The sequence below is a fragment of the Choloepus didactylus genome, chromosome 12 (genome assembly GCF_015220235.1).
Source record: "Choloepus didactylus isolate mChoDid1 chromosome 12, mChoDid1.pri, whole genome shotgun sequence".
NCBI lineage: Eukaryota > Metazoa > Chordata > Mammalia > Pilosa > Megalonychidae > Choloepus > Choloepus didactylus.
In genome coordinates, this window is record NC_051318.1 from 1,358,990 (window position 1) to 1,375,799 (window position 16,810).

The following is a 16,810-nucleotide window of genomic DNA, read 5'->3' on the forward strand; positions in this document are numbered from 1 at the left end:
CTTCACCAGGGAATTTTAACAAACATTCCAAGAGAATTAACACCAATCCTGCTCAGATTTTTCCAGAAAATTGAAAAAAGGAACATGCTATCTCATGCTATGAAGCTAATATCACTGTCATACCAAAGCCAGATGGTGATACCAAAAGAAAAGATAATTACAGACTACTATCCCTTATGAATATAAATGCAAAAATCCCCAACAGAGTAATAGCAAACTGAGTCTAACAGCACTTTAAAAGAATTATACACCACGATGAAGTGGGAATTATCCCAAGTATGCAAGGATGGTTCAACATAAGAAAATCAATTAATGTTACACCTGACATTAACAGAATGAAGGAAAAAAAACACATGATCATCCCAGTTGATGGAGAAATAGCTTTTGTCAAAATCCAGCACCCCTTCTTAATCTTTCTTAATAAAAATACTTAGGAAAATCTAGGGATAGAAGTAAACTTCCTCAACATGATAAAGGGCATATGTGGAAAACCCACCTCTGACATCGTACTTAATGGCGAAAGACTGAAAGCTTTTCGCTCTAAGGTCTGGAATAAGGGAAGGATGCCCGCTGTCACCACTTTTACTCAGTGTTGTACCTGAAGGTCTGGTCAGAGCAAGATCGGATAACTTGCAAGAAAAAGAGGTGAAAGCATCCAAATTGGAAAGGAAGAAGTGAAACTCCCTATTTGCAGATGACGTGATCCTATATACAGAAAATCCTGAAAAATCTGCAAAAAAACTCCTAGAATTAATAAATGAATTCAGCAAAGTGTAGGGTACATGATCAACACCCCAAAATTAGTGGTGTTCCTATATGTAATGAACAATCGGAAGATGAAATCAAGGACAAAATTCCATTAATCTAACAACTAAATCAGATATCTAGGAATAAATCTAACCAAGGACGTAAAGGACTTGTATACAGAAAACTAAAAAACATTGCGAAGAAATCAAGGAAGACCTAATTAAGTGAAGGGACAGTCCATGCTCATGGATTGGAAGAATAAATATTGTTAAGATGTCAGTTCTACCCAAAGAGATTTACAGATTCATCACAATCACAACAAAAATTCCATCAACCTTCCTTGCAGAAATGGAAAAGCCAGTCATCCAATTTATATGGAAGGGCAAGGGCCCCCAAATAGCTAAAGCCATCTTGAAAAAGAACAAAGTTGAACAACTCACACTTCGCACTCTTAAAACTTTTTACAAAGCCACGGTAATCAAAACAGCATGGTCCTGGCACATAGACAGACATAGATCAGTGGAAATCAAGTTGGGAGCTCAGAAGTCAACCATCAAGTTTATGGCTAGCTGATTTTTTACAACAGGGCCAGGACCACTCACTTGGGAAGGAATAGTCTTTTCAGCAGATATGCTGGAAAACTGGATATCCATAAGCAAAAGAATTAAGATGGATCCCTATTTCACATCACATATAAGAATCAACTCAAAATGGATCAGAGACCTAAATATAAGAATGAGAACTATAAAACTCCTAGAAGAAAACATAGGGAAGCGTCTTCAGAACTTTGTATTATGCAAGGTTTTGTAGACCTTACACCCAATGCACAAAAGCAACAAAAGAAAAAATAGATAAATGTTACCTCATCAAAATTAAAAACTTTTATGCCTAAAAGGACTTATCATGAAAGTAACATGACAGTGTACACAATGGGAGAAAATACTTGGAAACCACATACATGATAAGGGACTAATATCCAGAATATATAAAGATCTCTTTCAACTCAACAGCAGAAAGCTAACAGCCGAACTAAAAAGTAGGCAGAAGGTAATTGAGTAGACATTTCTCCAAAGCATATCTACAAATGGCCAAAAAACACATGCAAAGATGCTCAGTCATTAGGGAAATGCAAATCAAAACCACAGTGTGATATCATTTCATGCCCACTAGTATGGCTACTATTAAACAACTGGAAAATTACAAGTGTTGTAGTGGATGTTATGAAATAGGGACAGTCATTGCTGGTGGGAATGTAAAATGGTGCAGCAGCTGTGGAAGACTGGCAGTTCCTCAGGAAGCTAAGTGTGGAACTACCATATGACCTGGCAATCCCATTACTAAACATTTGCTCCAAAGAGTTGATGTTAGGGACAAAAATAGATATTTGCACACCGATGTTCATAGCAGCATTATTCACAATTGCCAAAAGATGGAAGCAACCCAAATGTCCATACAAAATATGGTACAAATATGAAATACAACATTATTAGCTAAAAAAAGGAATGAAGTCCTGATACGTGCAGCAGCATGGAGGAACCTTGAAGATGTTGAGTGAAATAAGCTAGACACAAAAGGACAAATATTGTATGAACTCACTGATGTGAAAAAATTAAATAAGCAAACTCTTAGAGTCAGAATCTAGAGCAGAGGTTCCCAGGGGACAGGTTAGGGGTAGGGCATAGGGAATTACGGCTTAAAAGATACAGAATATCTATTAGGGACAATGCAGAAGTTTTGGTAATGGATGGTGGTGATGGTAGCACAGATTGGTAAATATGATTAGCACCAATGAATTATATATTTGTGGTTAAAAGGGGAAATTTTAGGTTTTATATATGTTATTAGAATAAAAATTAAAAAAAAAATCCATGGAACTGCACAAAACAAACAGTGAACCCAAAGTTAAACCATGACTGTAGTTAATAGTACAGTTATAAAAATGTGTTTTATCAGTTGTAAGAAATGTACCTCACCAATTCAAAGTTTTAATGATAGGGTGGTATATGGAATCACTGTTTTATGCGTGATTGTTCTGTAAACCCATAACTTCTCTAATAAGTAAATAAATAATTTAGAAATAAATTTTAAAAAGTGAGTGTGAAGACATTCTGCAGTGACAGGGCCTTTTAACCCAGCCCTTCCCTAACTTCACGTGGTGTCCGGCACTTGGGCCGCTCTGGGAAGTGCTGATCCGCAGATGTCGGGCCCCTTTTCACTGAGGAACATGATATGCTTTTCTAACTCCCTGAGCAATATAATCTCCCATGTGTGCAAATATCACTTTTTTATATTACTTCTCCTGAGGAAAGTAACACATGTAAATTTTTTTTTTTTTTTAATTCTAGAATGAGCACATTGAGAAATGTAGATAAGAAAGAGCTCATAGGACAACTTTGATCTTGAACTGGAATAGTTACTTTGAAAGAACTTAAGTTTAATTTCTATGTTTTTAGATTTTTAGAACTTCCTTTTTGAATAAAGCATTGTAACCTAAAATGTTTATATTAAGAACATTTAACTATACCTCCCGATAAAAGGCCAATTTCTGGTATGAAAATTTCTTGTGTTGAAAATAAATTTACTTTTTATATTAACAGAAAATGGTGGCTGTTCATCCAGCAGAAGTGGTCAACATACTCAATTGTTTCACCTTCAGTAAAGATAAACTAGTTGCACTTGAACTGTTAGCTTCGTAAGTATTTTCCTTTTTACTTCATTGGAGAAAAACTTGGAAGGCTTTTAAAATGCCTTTTAATTCATTAATGTGTGTTAATGTGTCAGAATGATACTAGTAAATGAAACTCTAATAAAATGTATTCTGTGAAAGCATAGTTTTGAATTCTTTTTTCTTAATGTGAATAAATATCTAGTGTACTTATTACACATGACTGTACCCTAGTAGATAATGGGACTTACCAGACTGGTCATTTTATTTGGTCTACATTGCAGCAACTTGCTTTGCCTTCCTCTGAGTAACTTAAAAGGCATGCGGGTGAAGACATAGGATTTAGAGTTAAACAATGTTCTGCTACTTACTGACAACACATTTCTTTGCAAGGCCCTTGTTCTGTCTAAGCCTTATTTTTCTCAATTTTAAAAATAAGTGTCACCTACTTAGTGGGGTGTGTGAGCTGTAAGTGATGAGGTAGGTATGTGGACGCACGTAGGCCAGTGTGTAAGGAGGATCCTATGAGTGCAAGCACACGGAGGAGAGGAGAAGTAGTCCTCTGCAAACTGAAGTGTCAGTGCTGTTTGCTTATGGCACATACATTTCTAAGTTCCTTGTGCATTTATTGCAGGTCCGCAAAAACACATATAAAATCAAGCATAAGGTAGAGCTTCATTTTTAGATCAATTGTGATTTTTATGTGTTTGACACAAGGGTTGGTTCTTTTGCCGTAGCACTCTTAACACTCAGTGAAGAGAGTATATTTTTAAGAATCTCAAAATGGTTAGTTTTTATATAAAGCATGCTGTTTAAATGAATTTATTAAAAGTAAATAATCAAACTTTTGCCCACTCTCATAGGAAAAACACTCAGTTATGCTTGTGCAGTAAACATACTCTATGTGTGTCCAGGTTCTTACATGAAAGGCTAAATTGTGTTTCCTTGTTAGAAACATAGTTGATGCACAGAATTCTCGTCCCATTGAAGACTTATTCAGGATAAACATGTCTGAGAAGAAACGGTGCAAGAGAGTACTTGAACAGGTAATTTCCCCCAGATTGCTTTGTCAGTTGTTCGTTGGTTTTCCTGAATGCCAACTTAGGAAAAAGGACCTCGCCTGTTCCTTCGCTAACTTGGGTGAGATGGGTGAAAAACTGGCATCCCTTCCGTCGACAGAATAGAAATGGAGCCGGGTGAGGGTGAGGGAGCCAGGTGAGGTACCTGATGGCTTTGCTGCGGCTTCAGGGTTTTGTCTTGTGACTTACGTATTTAGGAAGTTGACTTTGCTATGTCACACGGCTTATGCTAATTAAATCCAGAAGAGAAGAGTTTTAAAGCAAAATTCCAGCCTTTTAATCTAAAATCCACACGAGTGGGGGAAACAGTACTTAGCCAAGCCTAGAAGCCTGGATCTGCCATCTGAGGTGGTTATTTCCTAGGGCTGTGAATCGGTGATTAGAAGATTCCGACTCGCCCCTAGGCCTCGCAGCTCTGCAGCTCCATTGATTGTAATCACAAGGGGCAGAGACTGGATCTGAGCCCACACTTTACTTTCATAACTTCCTCGTTGGGTGTTTGAAGTCTTCAGGGCACTGTACGTTTTACTGCTGTAGGATAGAGTTCTGATGGCGCCACTTTCCTCAGAACGCTGTGCCTGTGAGTTCTGTGGAATAGGCCCTCTGGTCAAGATTCATTAGGACAGCTTCTCTGGAAGGTAAATCTGAAGAACCTTTACAATGTTCAGACCTTTGGCCCCAAAGGCTCCTTATTTCTAAGGAAATAAATAGAAAATTCATACACAAGGATATTCCCCGCAGTACTGCTTATAATGGCCCCAAACAGATGAGTTGGAGTGTTTGGGAGTGAGCTGGATAATGTGGCTAGTATAAGATGTGTCGTGCATGAGTTTATAAAAACAGTATAACTCTGCAAAAGGTCATAAATGCTCGTAAAACAACTGTTAATACAGGTCTCGAGGTTCCTATAATGCAGTATGGATCTCTTGGAATATGTCACATAATATGGAGTGTTTCATTGATTTGCTGTTTATTGAGCACCAAGTTGGTATTTGTGCAGCGCTGTTCCAGAAGCAGAGAAGCAACGGCAAACGACTAGACAGAAGACTCTTCCCTCAGATGGTCTCCTGTTAGCTCGCATTTTTCAGCAGTGTAGCTCTGGGCGCTCTCTGTCCTGCTGTTTGTGTTTGCTCTGCTCTGTAAGCTCCGGGACAGGGACCTTGGCACTTCCATCGCTGCGCCCCTTGTCCTGCCTCTGACACTAGCTGGGTTTTTGGAGAGATGGGGTGGGGTCAAGAATAAATGGGCAGAACCATTGTGAAGGTACCTTTGTCTAGGAGTCGGTTGGTTGTGACATTAGCAACATTGTCATTCGTTGCCATTTTAATAATTCCATTTAAACAAAGTGATTTTCCTTATTCATTTTGGGCATGTTCACAGCTGTCAGTGCTGATTGGCGTAGGCATGGATCGTTCGAGATCTGTGCTTCATTCCTCTTTCTTAACCAGGCTTCCCAATATCCAGAGTACTCAACTTGGAGTTTATTTGATTTTTTACCTCCCTCTTCTTTGTTTATATTCCAGGCTTTCAAGGGAGGCTGCAAAGCTCCTCATGCCATGATATCATCTTGTGGAACAATTCCAGGAAATCCATATCCTAAAGGAAAACCTAGTCGCATAAATGGAGTTTTCCCAGTAAGCATACTCTTATGGCTATATGTGAAAGTTTTGTGGCTCAGTATAAAATTTAGCAGTTGTGACATTTAAAGAAAATCCCAGTTGATTGTGATCCCACAAGGGAAAGGAATTTCACGGTGTGCCGTGAGGCGATTTGTGTCCATGAGGAGTACAGGGACCTGTGGTTGTGACCGGATTAGGAAAGCAGCTCTTCGCAGATAAAATTAGATAAATTAAGATGAGGGCGTGGTGGATTAGGGTGGGCCCTGAGTCTGATCTGACAGTGTGTTGAGAAGAGGCAGGCCCAGGGGAAGGCAGCCAGGGGAAGCCTGGGCACAGGCAGGCGTGGTGCTGCCCTAAGCCCAGGAGTGCCGAGGCCGGCCGGCCGGGGGGTGGGTCCTGGCGAGGACCCTGCCACGCTCGGGTTTGGGCTTCAGTCCCTAGAACTGCAGGAGAGGAGATTCTGTTGTGTGAAGCCCCTGGTTCGTGGTGGTTTGTTATGGCAGCCCTAGGAGACTAATATGTTATGTCAGCATCTTAATTCATAGGTTCACCACTGATTGAAAGTTCATATTTAAATTAAAATATTTGTGAGGAAATCTATAGTAAAACAAGCCATACAGAAAAGGAGATGAATTTTGTTTTGTTTTTCCAACCATTTTAGTAGTGCTGATTTATATTTAGTGAAGGGACCTGTCTCAGATTTTCAGTATTCCTCAAGCAGTTTTATAGTTTAGCACATTTGGTAAACTCTGCATGTGATGTTCCCTCAGAGAATCACGTTGCGTCATAAAGGCTCTGAGACGTCCTGTTTTTATGTCATCCAGTGATCCATGAACCTCTGTAAGACCGCTTTTTCAGAGAGTGGTATACTTCCATTGCTGTGCCACAAATAACCCAAGTTAGCGGATTCAGATGATAAACTTTTATTATCTCACACAGTTTGCGTGGTTCGAGACTTGAGAAGGAGGCTTCTCTGGGTGGTCTGGCTCAGTTTCTGATGAGGTCACCATCCGAAGGCTTGACTAGGGCTTGCAAATAAGCTTTCAAGGTGGCCCCTGTACCTGCCTGACAGGTCAGCACTGGCTGTTGGCGGGGACTTTGCTCCTCCCCTCAGGGTCCTCTCCCCAGGCCTGCCTCAGTGTCCTCACAACATGGTCGCTGGCTTCCACCAGGCCACCTGAGACCAGAGGGTCGGTTGGAAGCTGCCATTTCTTTTCTGACTTAGCCTCGAAAGTCCAGTGCCATCATTTCTGCAGCTCTGCTCCTTGTGGGAAGGGACTGCACAGGGGTGCGTGGGCAGCAGGCATCCATGGGACCACCTTGGAGGTGGCTTCCCTCCACGCACACCAGTTAAGGACTCATGGCAGCAGGGACACACACTGCAGCCATCTGTCCACTATTCTGGTCTGTGGATCACGTCACCTCAAGTGAGGTCTCGTGCTCACCCAGTGCTTGAGAGGATGCCCTCTTTTCTCGCTCTAATCCAGGAACTCTTGGATTCCTTAAGCATTCTACGTGCTGTGCCATCAGAAGTCTTGTTCCTGTGGAGGAAATAAATAAGAACACATGTTACCTTCCCCTCTGCCATCCCATGTGTGTTACATGTTTACACTGCTGAGAGCTCCGTTGACCTTGTCTAGATTGTGCAGCCAGCCCAGCAGTGGGGCTAGAACCCACATCTCACACTACCAGGGTAGGGCCTTCTCTTCGGTGTAGGCAGTGCTGTGTGTTGATTATTGGTTTGAACTGTCTTTCTTTCTTTTCGTTTTTGAACAGGGAACCCCTTGGAAGAAAGATGGTGAGGACTATACCAGTGAAGGCAAAGGGATAGCTGCACGGATTCTTGGACCGTCCAAACCAGTATGTTTAGGAAAGATAATTAGTAGGCCTTAAGTCCTGCATGTAGTTTCCTGTCCGTTCAAAACCTCAGCTCACTTGTTGCACTGCCGGTACCCTAACTGCCAGGACGCCAGGCCATGCCACCTGCTCCATCTCTGGCACGCACGGCTCTGTGTCCCAGTGAGCCCCACTGCCCCCTTTATGCAGAAGGAAGTGATGTGCCTCAGGTCACATGGTAATGTGAGCAGAGCTGGGATCTTAACCCAGGACAGGTAAATAAAAGTCTGTTCTCTTAATTGCGCTTTTATGCCACTAAGAGGAAATTTTTTTGTTAACCTAATAGGTTGTATTTAATGTAAGTATCATTTTTATATATTTATTGTTTACCGATCTTTTAAAATGATAGTCCTTAAATTTCATTAGCCTGAATCTATCCTTTGTATTTAGGATTTATTTATATTTATGTATACCACTATCGGTACTTATTTCTGGTATTTGTTTTGAATGCTGTGTGGTAATAGAATATTTTTATTTGATACAGAACCCACAACTCAAAATACTGCTTATAGAGAGCTGTCTGGGTTTAATTATTCAAATGAGACAAATTGAGGATTTCTAGTAGTAGTGTAATATCTTTATAATAAAGCCACAATTATAGGAGATTATTACAGTGCACTAGAGGCTCTCAAAACCTTAAGCACTTCTGAAACTGAGCAATTATAGAGAAGAGAGAATATCTCATTCTGGATTGTAGGAAATGCAGATTTTCGGTCTTGACACATTGGCTGTGCTGTTAGACCTGCCATTTTTGGGGGGAGGGCGGGGGACGGTGAGCCAGGCAGTTGGGATTTTTTGCAGAGGAGAGCAGAATTTCAGGAGGCACAGAGGTACAAGATCTAGCACACAAGTGGAAGGTTGCACTAGATAAGGAAACGGACGGCTCGTCTGTTGTATCAGGAAGGATGGTAGAGTTCATAGTCCCAAGTGGCAGTCCTGGGTGGGTATGGTGGTGTGAGCCTATTGGAGTTCTCGTTGAAGCAGGAGGTAAGATCTCCAGAGAGGAGCCAGCTTGGGGAGGAAATTTTGGAGGTTTGAGGAGAGAAAGTTCAAAGGGTACTAAAAAGTCAAGAAGAGTGGATGTGTTAGGGGTAATCAGAGAAACAGATTATATATAATATATACATAATTATGTATTATGCATAATATATACATAAATATTCAGAGATTTATTATAGGAATTGGCCAGTGCAACCGTGGGGATGGGCAAGTCCACATTTTGTAGGGCAGACTACAAGCTGGAAACTCCAATAAAGGTGATACTGAATTCCCCAGGAGAAGCAGGCTGGCTGAAGCAGAGGCGGGAGTTCTTTCTGACTTCTGAAATCCTAAGTTCTGGCTTTAAGATTGCTAACTGATAGGGTGAGGAGACTTCTTCACTGCTTAAAGAAAGCGCCTCTATTAATCATAGATGTAATCACCTGACTATAGATGCAGGTCCATCTGTGAAGTACCCTCACAGTAACATTCAGGCCAGTGCTTGCTAGACCAGACAACTGGACACCATGACCCAGTCAAGTTAGCACATGAACTTTGCCATCGCCGAGGGAGACTGAATGGTCTGAAATATAGTAGGATGGATCATCTGTGGTAAGGACCCATCTGAGATCATGCGTTTGATTTTAAAGTGAGACCAGTCAAATTGTTTATTTTTTCCTCCAGCCACATTCATCTGTGTAGTTGAAGGTAGGCAGCGTGGCAAGTTCACTTTAACTAGGCTTCTGGCTTGGCTGAACTGAGTGGAATTAGTGAAACTAGCACGGAGCCTCTGTGAAGGGAGCGGTTATAATGCTTGCCTGTGGAATCGGCAGTGGACAGCTCCTGTGGATTGTGCTCCCTGCCCAGACACATGAGGACAACTCCGTGGCGATTGTTGATAGCAAAGTGGTCACAGACGTGTGTCTCAGCCAGGGCCGCCCCTCAGGGAGCCAACGAGGGTTTGGGCCCCCACCACCAGCGGCTCCCTTTCCCGCCCTGTCCTCTCCTCGGGCGTGAGGAGCTGCCTGTGGCTTAGAGCCAGGTAACTCAGCGTCTCAAGACCAATTCGTTGACCTATAACATGAAAAATTGTGGACTTACGGATTTCAAAAGCCAAAAAGGTTAGAATATTGAATTCCTAATTCCAAATCTACATTCTCTTAGAGTTATCAAAATGCTGAATGCTAAAGCAAATGATGCTTTATTTGTCCAAAAGGAGAAAAGAGGGTGGGGAAGACGGTGAATTCCTACCAGAGGATTTAGGAGGCTGTTGCCAGGGGATGTTCTTGGGTACTCGAGATTCCAAAAACCAGCGAATTTGTTGTCGTTACATAGATAGGAATTCTTGGATTGGTTGCTGCTGAGGTTATGCTCTCACCCTTCATTGGTGATGATTTAATACTGAAATGAAAAATAAATACCTTTACCACCATCTTGGACAAGACCAACCTTTGGAATTTAACAGCAGCCACATTTATTAAACAAAGAAATCGGGGAAATTTCCTCATTTGTGCTATGTGTTAGTCCCTAGCATTTGATATCCTGGGACATTTTTTACCGACTAGGACTAAATATTTTGGAAGGTAAGTTTTGTGTTTTGTTTTGCCAGGAGACAGCTTACTTGATTGTCTTCTAACTGGAATATTTTCTTCTGTCATCTAGCCGCCTTCTACATACAACCCACATAAGCCTGTTCCATATCCGATACCCCCTTGCCGGCCACACGCAACTATTGCACCAAGTAAGGAGTTCTTTTACTTTTTACCTTCTTGTTTACTGAGTTGGAAGCAAAGGCTGGTGTATGTACTAGGGAGAGCTGGAGCCTTAGAAAACAGTCAGCAATGAGTTTAGTGTTGCACACAGCTGGCTGCCCTGGCCCACGACAGTTTCCTTTTGATAAATTAACTATAAAGTATTCTTAATGATTGGTTATTATTATTGATTTTTGCTTTGAACATCTTTGTGGTAGTTGCTGTTGAATTCGGAAGCTTCATTGATGCACTTATGTAGCGTAGAAAAAGTCAAGTGTATGTGCGCGACTGAAAAGACGAGAAGTTTGAATGTGGCAGGTTCTCCCACCATGCCGCTCAGCGTATTTGTGCCTGAGATGGGCATTCAGTGGGAGAGCTGAACCCCTGGTTCTCTAATGTCACGTAATTTTCATGGGATATTGTCAAGGGATGTTTTTGCTAAGTGACTTTTACCTAACCTTGACCCAAACTTCCATTTTATGTAATGGTTTTGGAAATAAATTGGAGCACTGCGTTAGTCCCATTGGAGCTCCTGGCCACTGAGCCATGCTGAAGGGCACCCTTTTTCTGTCCTGTTTGTACTCTAGGTGCTTACAACAACGCGGGGTTGGTGCCGCTAGCCAGTGCCATCGCTCCGGGTGCACCCGCCCCACCTGCGTACCCCCCAAGCCCGGCAGGAGCAGGTAAGGGCATCTACTCTGGGTTGTCAGCGGTGAATAACTACTCATGCACAGAGGTCCCCTTGGAGGGGACCCCTTGGAGATGGGTCCTCGCAGTCCTTCGTAGCGTTGGGCCTGTGGTGAGCTTGGTGGACGCCTGTTTGCACAGTGATAATGTAGGCAGTGCTCGTTGTTCACAGTCAACTAGGGTGGATTCCCTGCCAGGTGCCATATGTTGAGGGACAGGCTGAATCCCTCCTTACAGAGTTTGCAGGCTAGTGAGAAATACACCTAAGGAGAGATAGGCAATTTCAGTAACTCTGTTTCATCAATTCTGCTCACACTTTTCTTCAGAGTTTAATTTTTCAGGAATCAGGATGTAGTTTACAGCAAACATCTAGGTTCTGTGAGATAAGAGGGAATGGGTAGTGCTTTACTCGAGGTTGAGGACAGAGCCACGGGAACCCCTGGGAGCGGCACCCAGACCAGCCCCACAAAGAGAAGTGTGAGCTGCTGGCGTGGTCTCCCACGGAGGCTTGTTGGCCGCAGCCATTTCATTGAATTAAAGGGAGGACTGGTGATGATCTGTGAAGAATGACATGCGACAGGGAGGGGGGCACATCTGAAGACTCCGATTCCCTAGATGAGAGTCAGGAGCCTGGTAGAAACAGAAGGGATCATCGTACCGGCATGTTTGCAAAGCTGTCTGCTAACTGCCACGTTGGAGCGTGCCCAGAGCCTTCTGCCCCCTGCCTGTGTTGAGGTGCCCTGAGTCAGCGTAGGACTGGAGGGCAGAGGGGCTGGGGTGGTGGGTGATGGGGGTGGGGCCAGGGGCTGGGCAGAGGCTCGGAGGCGTGGGGTCTGGCCTGCAGCCACCTGGGCCCTGCTGCCTGTTGGCTTGCTTGTTTCCCATTGGCTTTTAGTGACATGAAGGCCCAGGGGGGTGGCCTTGGCCCACAGGTATGACCATGGGCAAGTTGTAGAGTGAGCAGCCGTGTCTCCTGAGCAGGGAACTTTGACAGCCGAATGTTAAGCTGTGAAGGAGGGTGGACTTAGGAGTGTCACCAGTTGGGTAAACTCCTCTCGTCACGGAGAAGGGCTTGTAAGAGGTGTCCTGGGTTGCCAGACTTCTCCAAAAAGGGTGTACCACTTACCCTTCTGCCACTGAAAGCAGGTGACTGTGCAGTTTCTTCACACCCTTTCAGCCCGGGGTTTTATCAGGCTTGATTTTTGCCTAACTGATATGCTAATTTAGCTTAGATTTTCATGTGTGCATCTTTCATACAGGTTCAGTTTTTATTTAGATCAGTCACTGTTTGACTCTTCTGAGTTTTGTCTTGTTTATTAAACCTCTCCCTATCCCAACAGTATGAAAATACCTGGAGTGCTCTCTAATTACTTTCATAGTGTTTCTTGTTTAAAGTGTAGCTTTTAAATCCACTTTCAGTTCATTTCATATGTGTGGACTTAATTTCTTTTGTTCTGGCCTTCCCAGAGACTCTAACTTAATAACTTTTAATAAATTCTTTTTCATTAGCCAAGATGTGTTCTCTTTGTAGCTGCGTACTCTGACTGTTGAGAACTGCAAACATTTTTTCTCCAAATCTATCGTTCTATTTCTTGTCTTTGCTCGTGGTGTGGACATATAGAGGCTGTGAACAAACCAGGTGGTCCAGGACTTGTGCGATCCCTGCTCTGTCTGGAATTTGTTTTCACAGAGGGGTAGAATACAGGTTTATCTTAAATCGTTTTTCCAAATGGCTAGCCCTGCTGATACCACCAATTAACTAACCCAGTTTCCCCTCTGATTTGAAATACCACAGTCCTCTTGCATTACGTCTTCACTCTGTCTCTTTCACACATACACACATTACATTACGTCTTCTCTTTCTCTCTCTCTCTCACACACACACACAGGCACAAATCTAATTCCGGGTTCTTTATTCTGTCAGTCTAGTTCTTTTATATTATGATTGTCCCATTTTGGTTTGATGAGCAGATTTATTGTATGTCTTGATACTTGATAGGGCATGCTCCTTCCTCACTATTTTTTCATATTTTTCTTATGTTTTTGGAACATAAGATTTTGAGATCTTTAATGATTTTGAGATCATTATGTGATTAAAAATAAGTAGGCTTTATGTATATAGAGTTATATAGTAATTTTGGGGAGAATTAACACTTTTATGACATTGTCTTACCATCCAATAATATCTTTCATATCAAGGCAGATGGGAGTGTTTTCTTCCCCAGGGCTTATTGTACATCTTTCAAAAAGATTTTTTCATTCTCTTCATATAGGTTCTATACCTTAAGTTTATCTCTAGGGATTTTAGAGGTTTGTTTTTGTTTTTGTTACTGTTATATATGGACTATTTCATTTTTGCATGCATATTATTAAAATAGAGAAAAGTTAGTGATTTTTTTCCTTTTGGTTTGTTTTAACTCACGTCATAACAAGGAAAATTCAAAAAGATTTGTTTTATTGAATTGTAAATTAGCCACAGTGAAACTTCTTACCAGTCACTGGCTTTCTATTTAAAGAAAAGTTCAACAACCGAACTGTTTTAGACAATATTCTTTTCATCTCTAAAACCAGTACGCACATCAGGTGCTTTCACCAACCCGTACCCCCTAAAGGTAAATGAACAGTTTCTCTTTCCGTGTTTCCATCTGTTCCTACACGTTGATGTTGAGTCACCATTTTAGCTTTGTACTTTACCACTTTAGAAGGAACTCAGCATTCTCCATCTCCACCTCCATCTCTCTGAGCCCATTAGTGCAATGTAAAGTGTCAGGTTTTCTAGGTATAAAATAACATCAGCTGAGTTGTACTCCTTCTATTGATAAAAATTTCCCTTTTTCCAAGCCCCATCTGATACTAATATTGTCCTAACTCCTTTTTGTTTTCATTCTACACAGAATGTTTTCCTAATACCTTTATTTTCATTATTTTATTTTATAGTTCTATTTGGCTGATTGATAGGTTGGTTAGTTTGTAAATTATATATAGCTTGATGTTTTGGCCAGAGTTCCTGGTTAAAGAATCAAACCAGTTGGAGAGACTTTTGATAGGAATTACCAAGAATTGTAAAAATTACACATTTGTTCTTATTCTTCCATTTTATTTTTATGTTCATTTTTCTTTTATCCCAGTTTTTCCTCTTCCTTCCTTTTGCTTATTAGATTGATCTAATTGCCCTCTTATTTTTTAACAATGTTTTCTCCTTACCCCTACTCTAAAATTAGAAATTCATTCTTTAATTTTGTTAGTGATTACCTTCATTTTTAATGGTTATCAGTATACAGAAACTAAAAAGCTATTCTGTGCTCCACCATTTTACTTCCGTACTCCTTCTCCTTTTTCATCAGTTTGTGGGTTTTGTTCAAATACTATACATTTTTGCTTCTGGCTGTTTGGTTTTTCTTTAAGCTTTCCTCTGAGCTCATGGCTTATTGCTTTGTTTTCTGTTCTTTGATTCCCTGTTATAATAGTTCTTATTTTCTTTTGGTAGAAAATGTCTTTAAGTAATTTCTTCAAAAAAGGCACCTGTTTAAGAGTTATAGATAAGAACCCAATTCTAATTAATCTTCTTTATTAGAAACTTGGTCTATTTCTGGAAGCTTACAGAGAAACCCTTATCTTTAGAATTTAGAAATGTCTTTTTCCTTGGAGTTCAGAAATTTCACCAGGATATCTAGGTTTTTATCGTATCATTACTTTTTCCATTAAGCCCTTTTGATATGAAAATTTGCCTTTTAAGCTTAGGTAACTTTTGTTTTTATTATTCCTTTAATTGTTGCCTTTTCATCTGTTCTTTTTTTCTCCTTAAAGTGTTCTTGCATTTATTAGATTTCCCATGGTCGTCCTCTTTACAGAAAGTGCCTTTAGAGTGTCTGTAAAATAGTAATGTTTATTTAACGCCTGAGTAATTACGGGGAGGGGTGGGAGTAGCAGGGGCTCCTAACCCTATCGTGATCTCCGTACAGTTCCCAGTTACTCCTGTGAGTTTTCTGTGTTTCTTTTCTTTTTCTACATGCATACTTTCTTTCCTAACACAGTTTGTGTACATATTTATGTCCTGAATTTTTTTTAATCCTAATTTCTGATTATTATGGTGAATAATTTGGTTAAAGCTTGCAATCAACTTTTATTTCTCTATTTTTACATAGAAAATGAGGACCTTTCCAATCAGTCAAAACCCACACAGAGTCAAAGTAAGTACCAAGTCGGACCCAGAGAGAACTGATGTTGGCGTGGCCGAGTGTCTTCAGAATCTTGACACTTTGGCCAAACTTCCTGTTAAAGAATCTAACTAATTAGTACTTGCTAAAAGTAGCTTATTAGTGATGGGTTTTATGCACATGACGCAGAATGCTCTTGTGTTGCTCACAGAGCGGCCTGAGTCCACTTACACTGGGAGCCTTGTTTCTCAGGTAAGTCTGGATATAAACACTTAGGACAGTAGGAAGTCTTTTGGCAAACGCTGTGTCAGATCCTCCTTTTAGGAGTTATCTCAGCTGGTGTCTGGAGCAGCGCAGCCGCAGTAGAGAGGAGCAGGGGGTGAGAAGTGGGGCCGCGGGGCCGCCGGCCTCCAGGGGGCAGCAGTGCTGCGCCTGCGGCTCTCCCCGCCCAGCGGTCCGGTCCGGTCCCAGGGCTCCCTGCTGCAGGCGCCGGGCTCCACCTGCTGGACGGGAGAGGCCGCCGCCGCCTTTGTGCTCGGCCACGGGGCAGATGTGTATTTGAGAGCCGCGCACGTCCAAGTACATGGGTAGGGGTGGCCGGCTTTGTTTTCCTGGGCTGTGTTTGCTTAACCTGATTTGGGTTTCCCTTTTTTGAGCCACATTAAGAAACAGAAATAGAGAAAACTGGTGTATGGCTGAGGACATGGGTCTGACGGTCCTGGGCTTGGATTTTGCTCCCCCTCTCGGAAGCCGCGTCCCAGGTTGCAGAGGTGCCTGAGGGCAAGTGAGCTGATGTGCACACAGCCCTCAGCATAGGTGTATTTTATGGCCATAGCCGATTGAGATTACAGGGAAATGATGTGTGTTGTCATGGTGTGGCGTTGAGGGATTTTGTGGTTTATTTTTGTATTGCTTCATTTTTAGCTGTGGCCACTCTAATTGCTGCTGCATGGCTTTTGCTTTATTTCCTAAAAAGATTTCAAGCAGAGACTGTGATAGAGAACATTCTAGGATAGCTTGGATTTTCCTTGAGATCTGTCATTGGCCACGTGATCTTTGGCATGTCATTAAATAAGATAGTTAATTTTCCCAATCAATGTTGACTTAGACAATATTTTGGTACATTTATTTATAAACTCAAAACTATGTGTATATTCCTTATGCTTGTAGTTCTTATAAAACTACAAAACAAAATTAAATGCAAAAGTGCACATCCATGCTCCTCTGCACA

At 41.7% G+C, this 16,810-nt stretch overlaps 1 protein-coding gene across 3 annotated transcripts in view; it reads left to right on the plus strand.

Moving 5' to 3' along the window:
* PROSER1 (proline and serine rich 1) overlaps positions 1–16,810 on the plus strand; it is a 30,849-nt gene that overhangs the window by 8,070 nt on the left and 5,969 nt on the right. For all 3 annotated transcript variants that reach the window (XM_037800219.1, XM_037800218.1, XM_037800217.1), the window contains 7 exons: positions 3,345–3,439; positions 4,365–4,458; positions 6,015–6,125; positions 7,887–7,970; positions 10,647–10,725; positions 11,323–11,418; positions 15,568–15,612. In XM_037800219.1, coding sequence (XP_037656147.1) covers positions 3,345–3,439; positions 4,365–4,458; positions 6,015–6,125; positions 7,887–7,970; positions 10,647–10,725; positions 11,323–11,418; positions 15,568–15,612 — 604 coding nt within the window. The remainder of the gene's footprint in view (positions 1–3,344; positions 3,440–4,364; positions 4,459–6,014; positions 6,126–7,886; positions 7,971–10,646; positions 10,726–11,322; positions 11,419–15,567; positions 15,613–16,810) is intronic.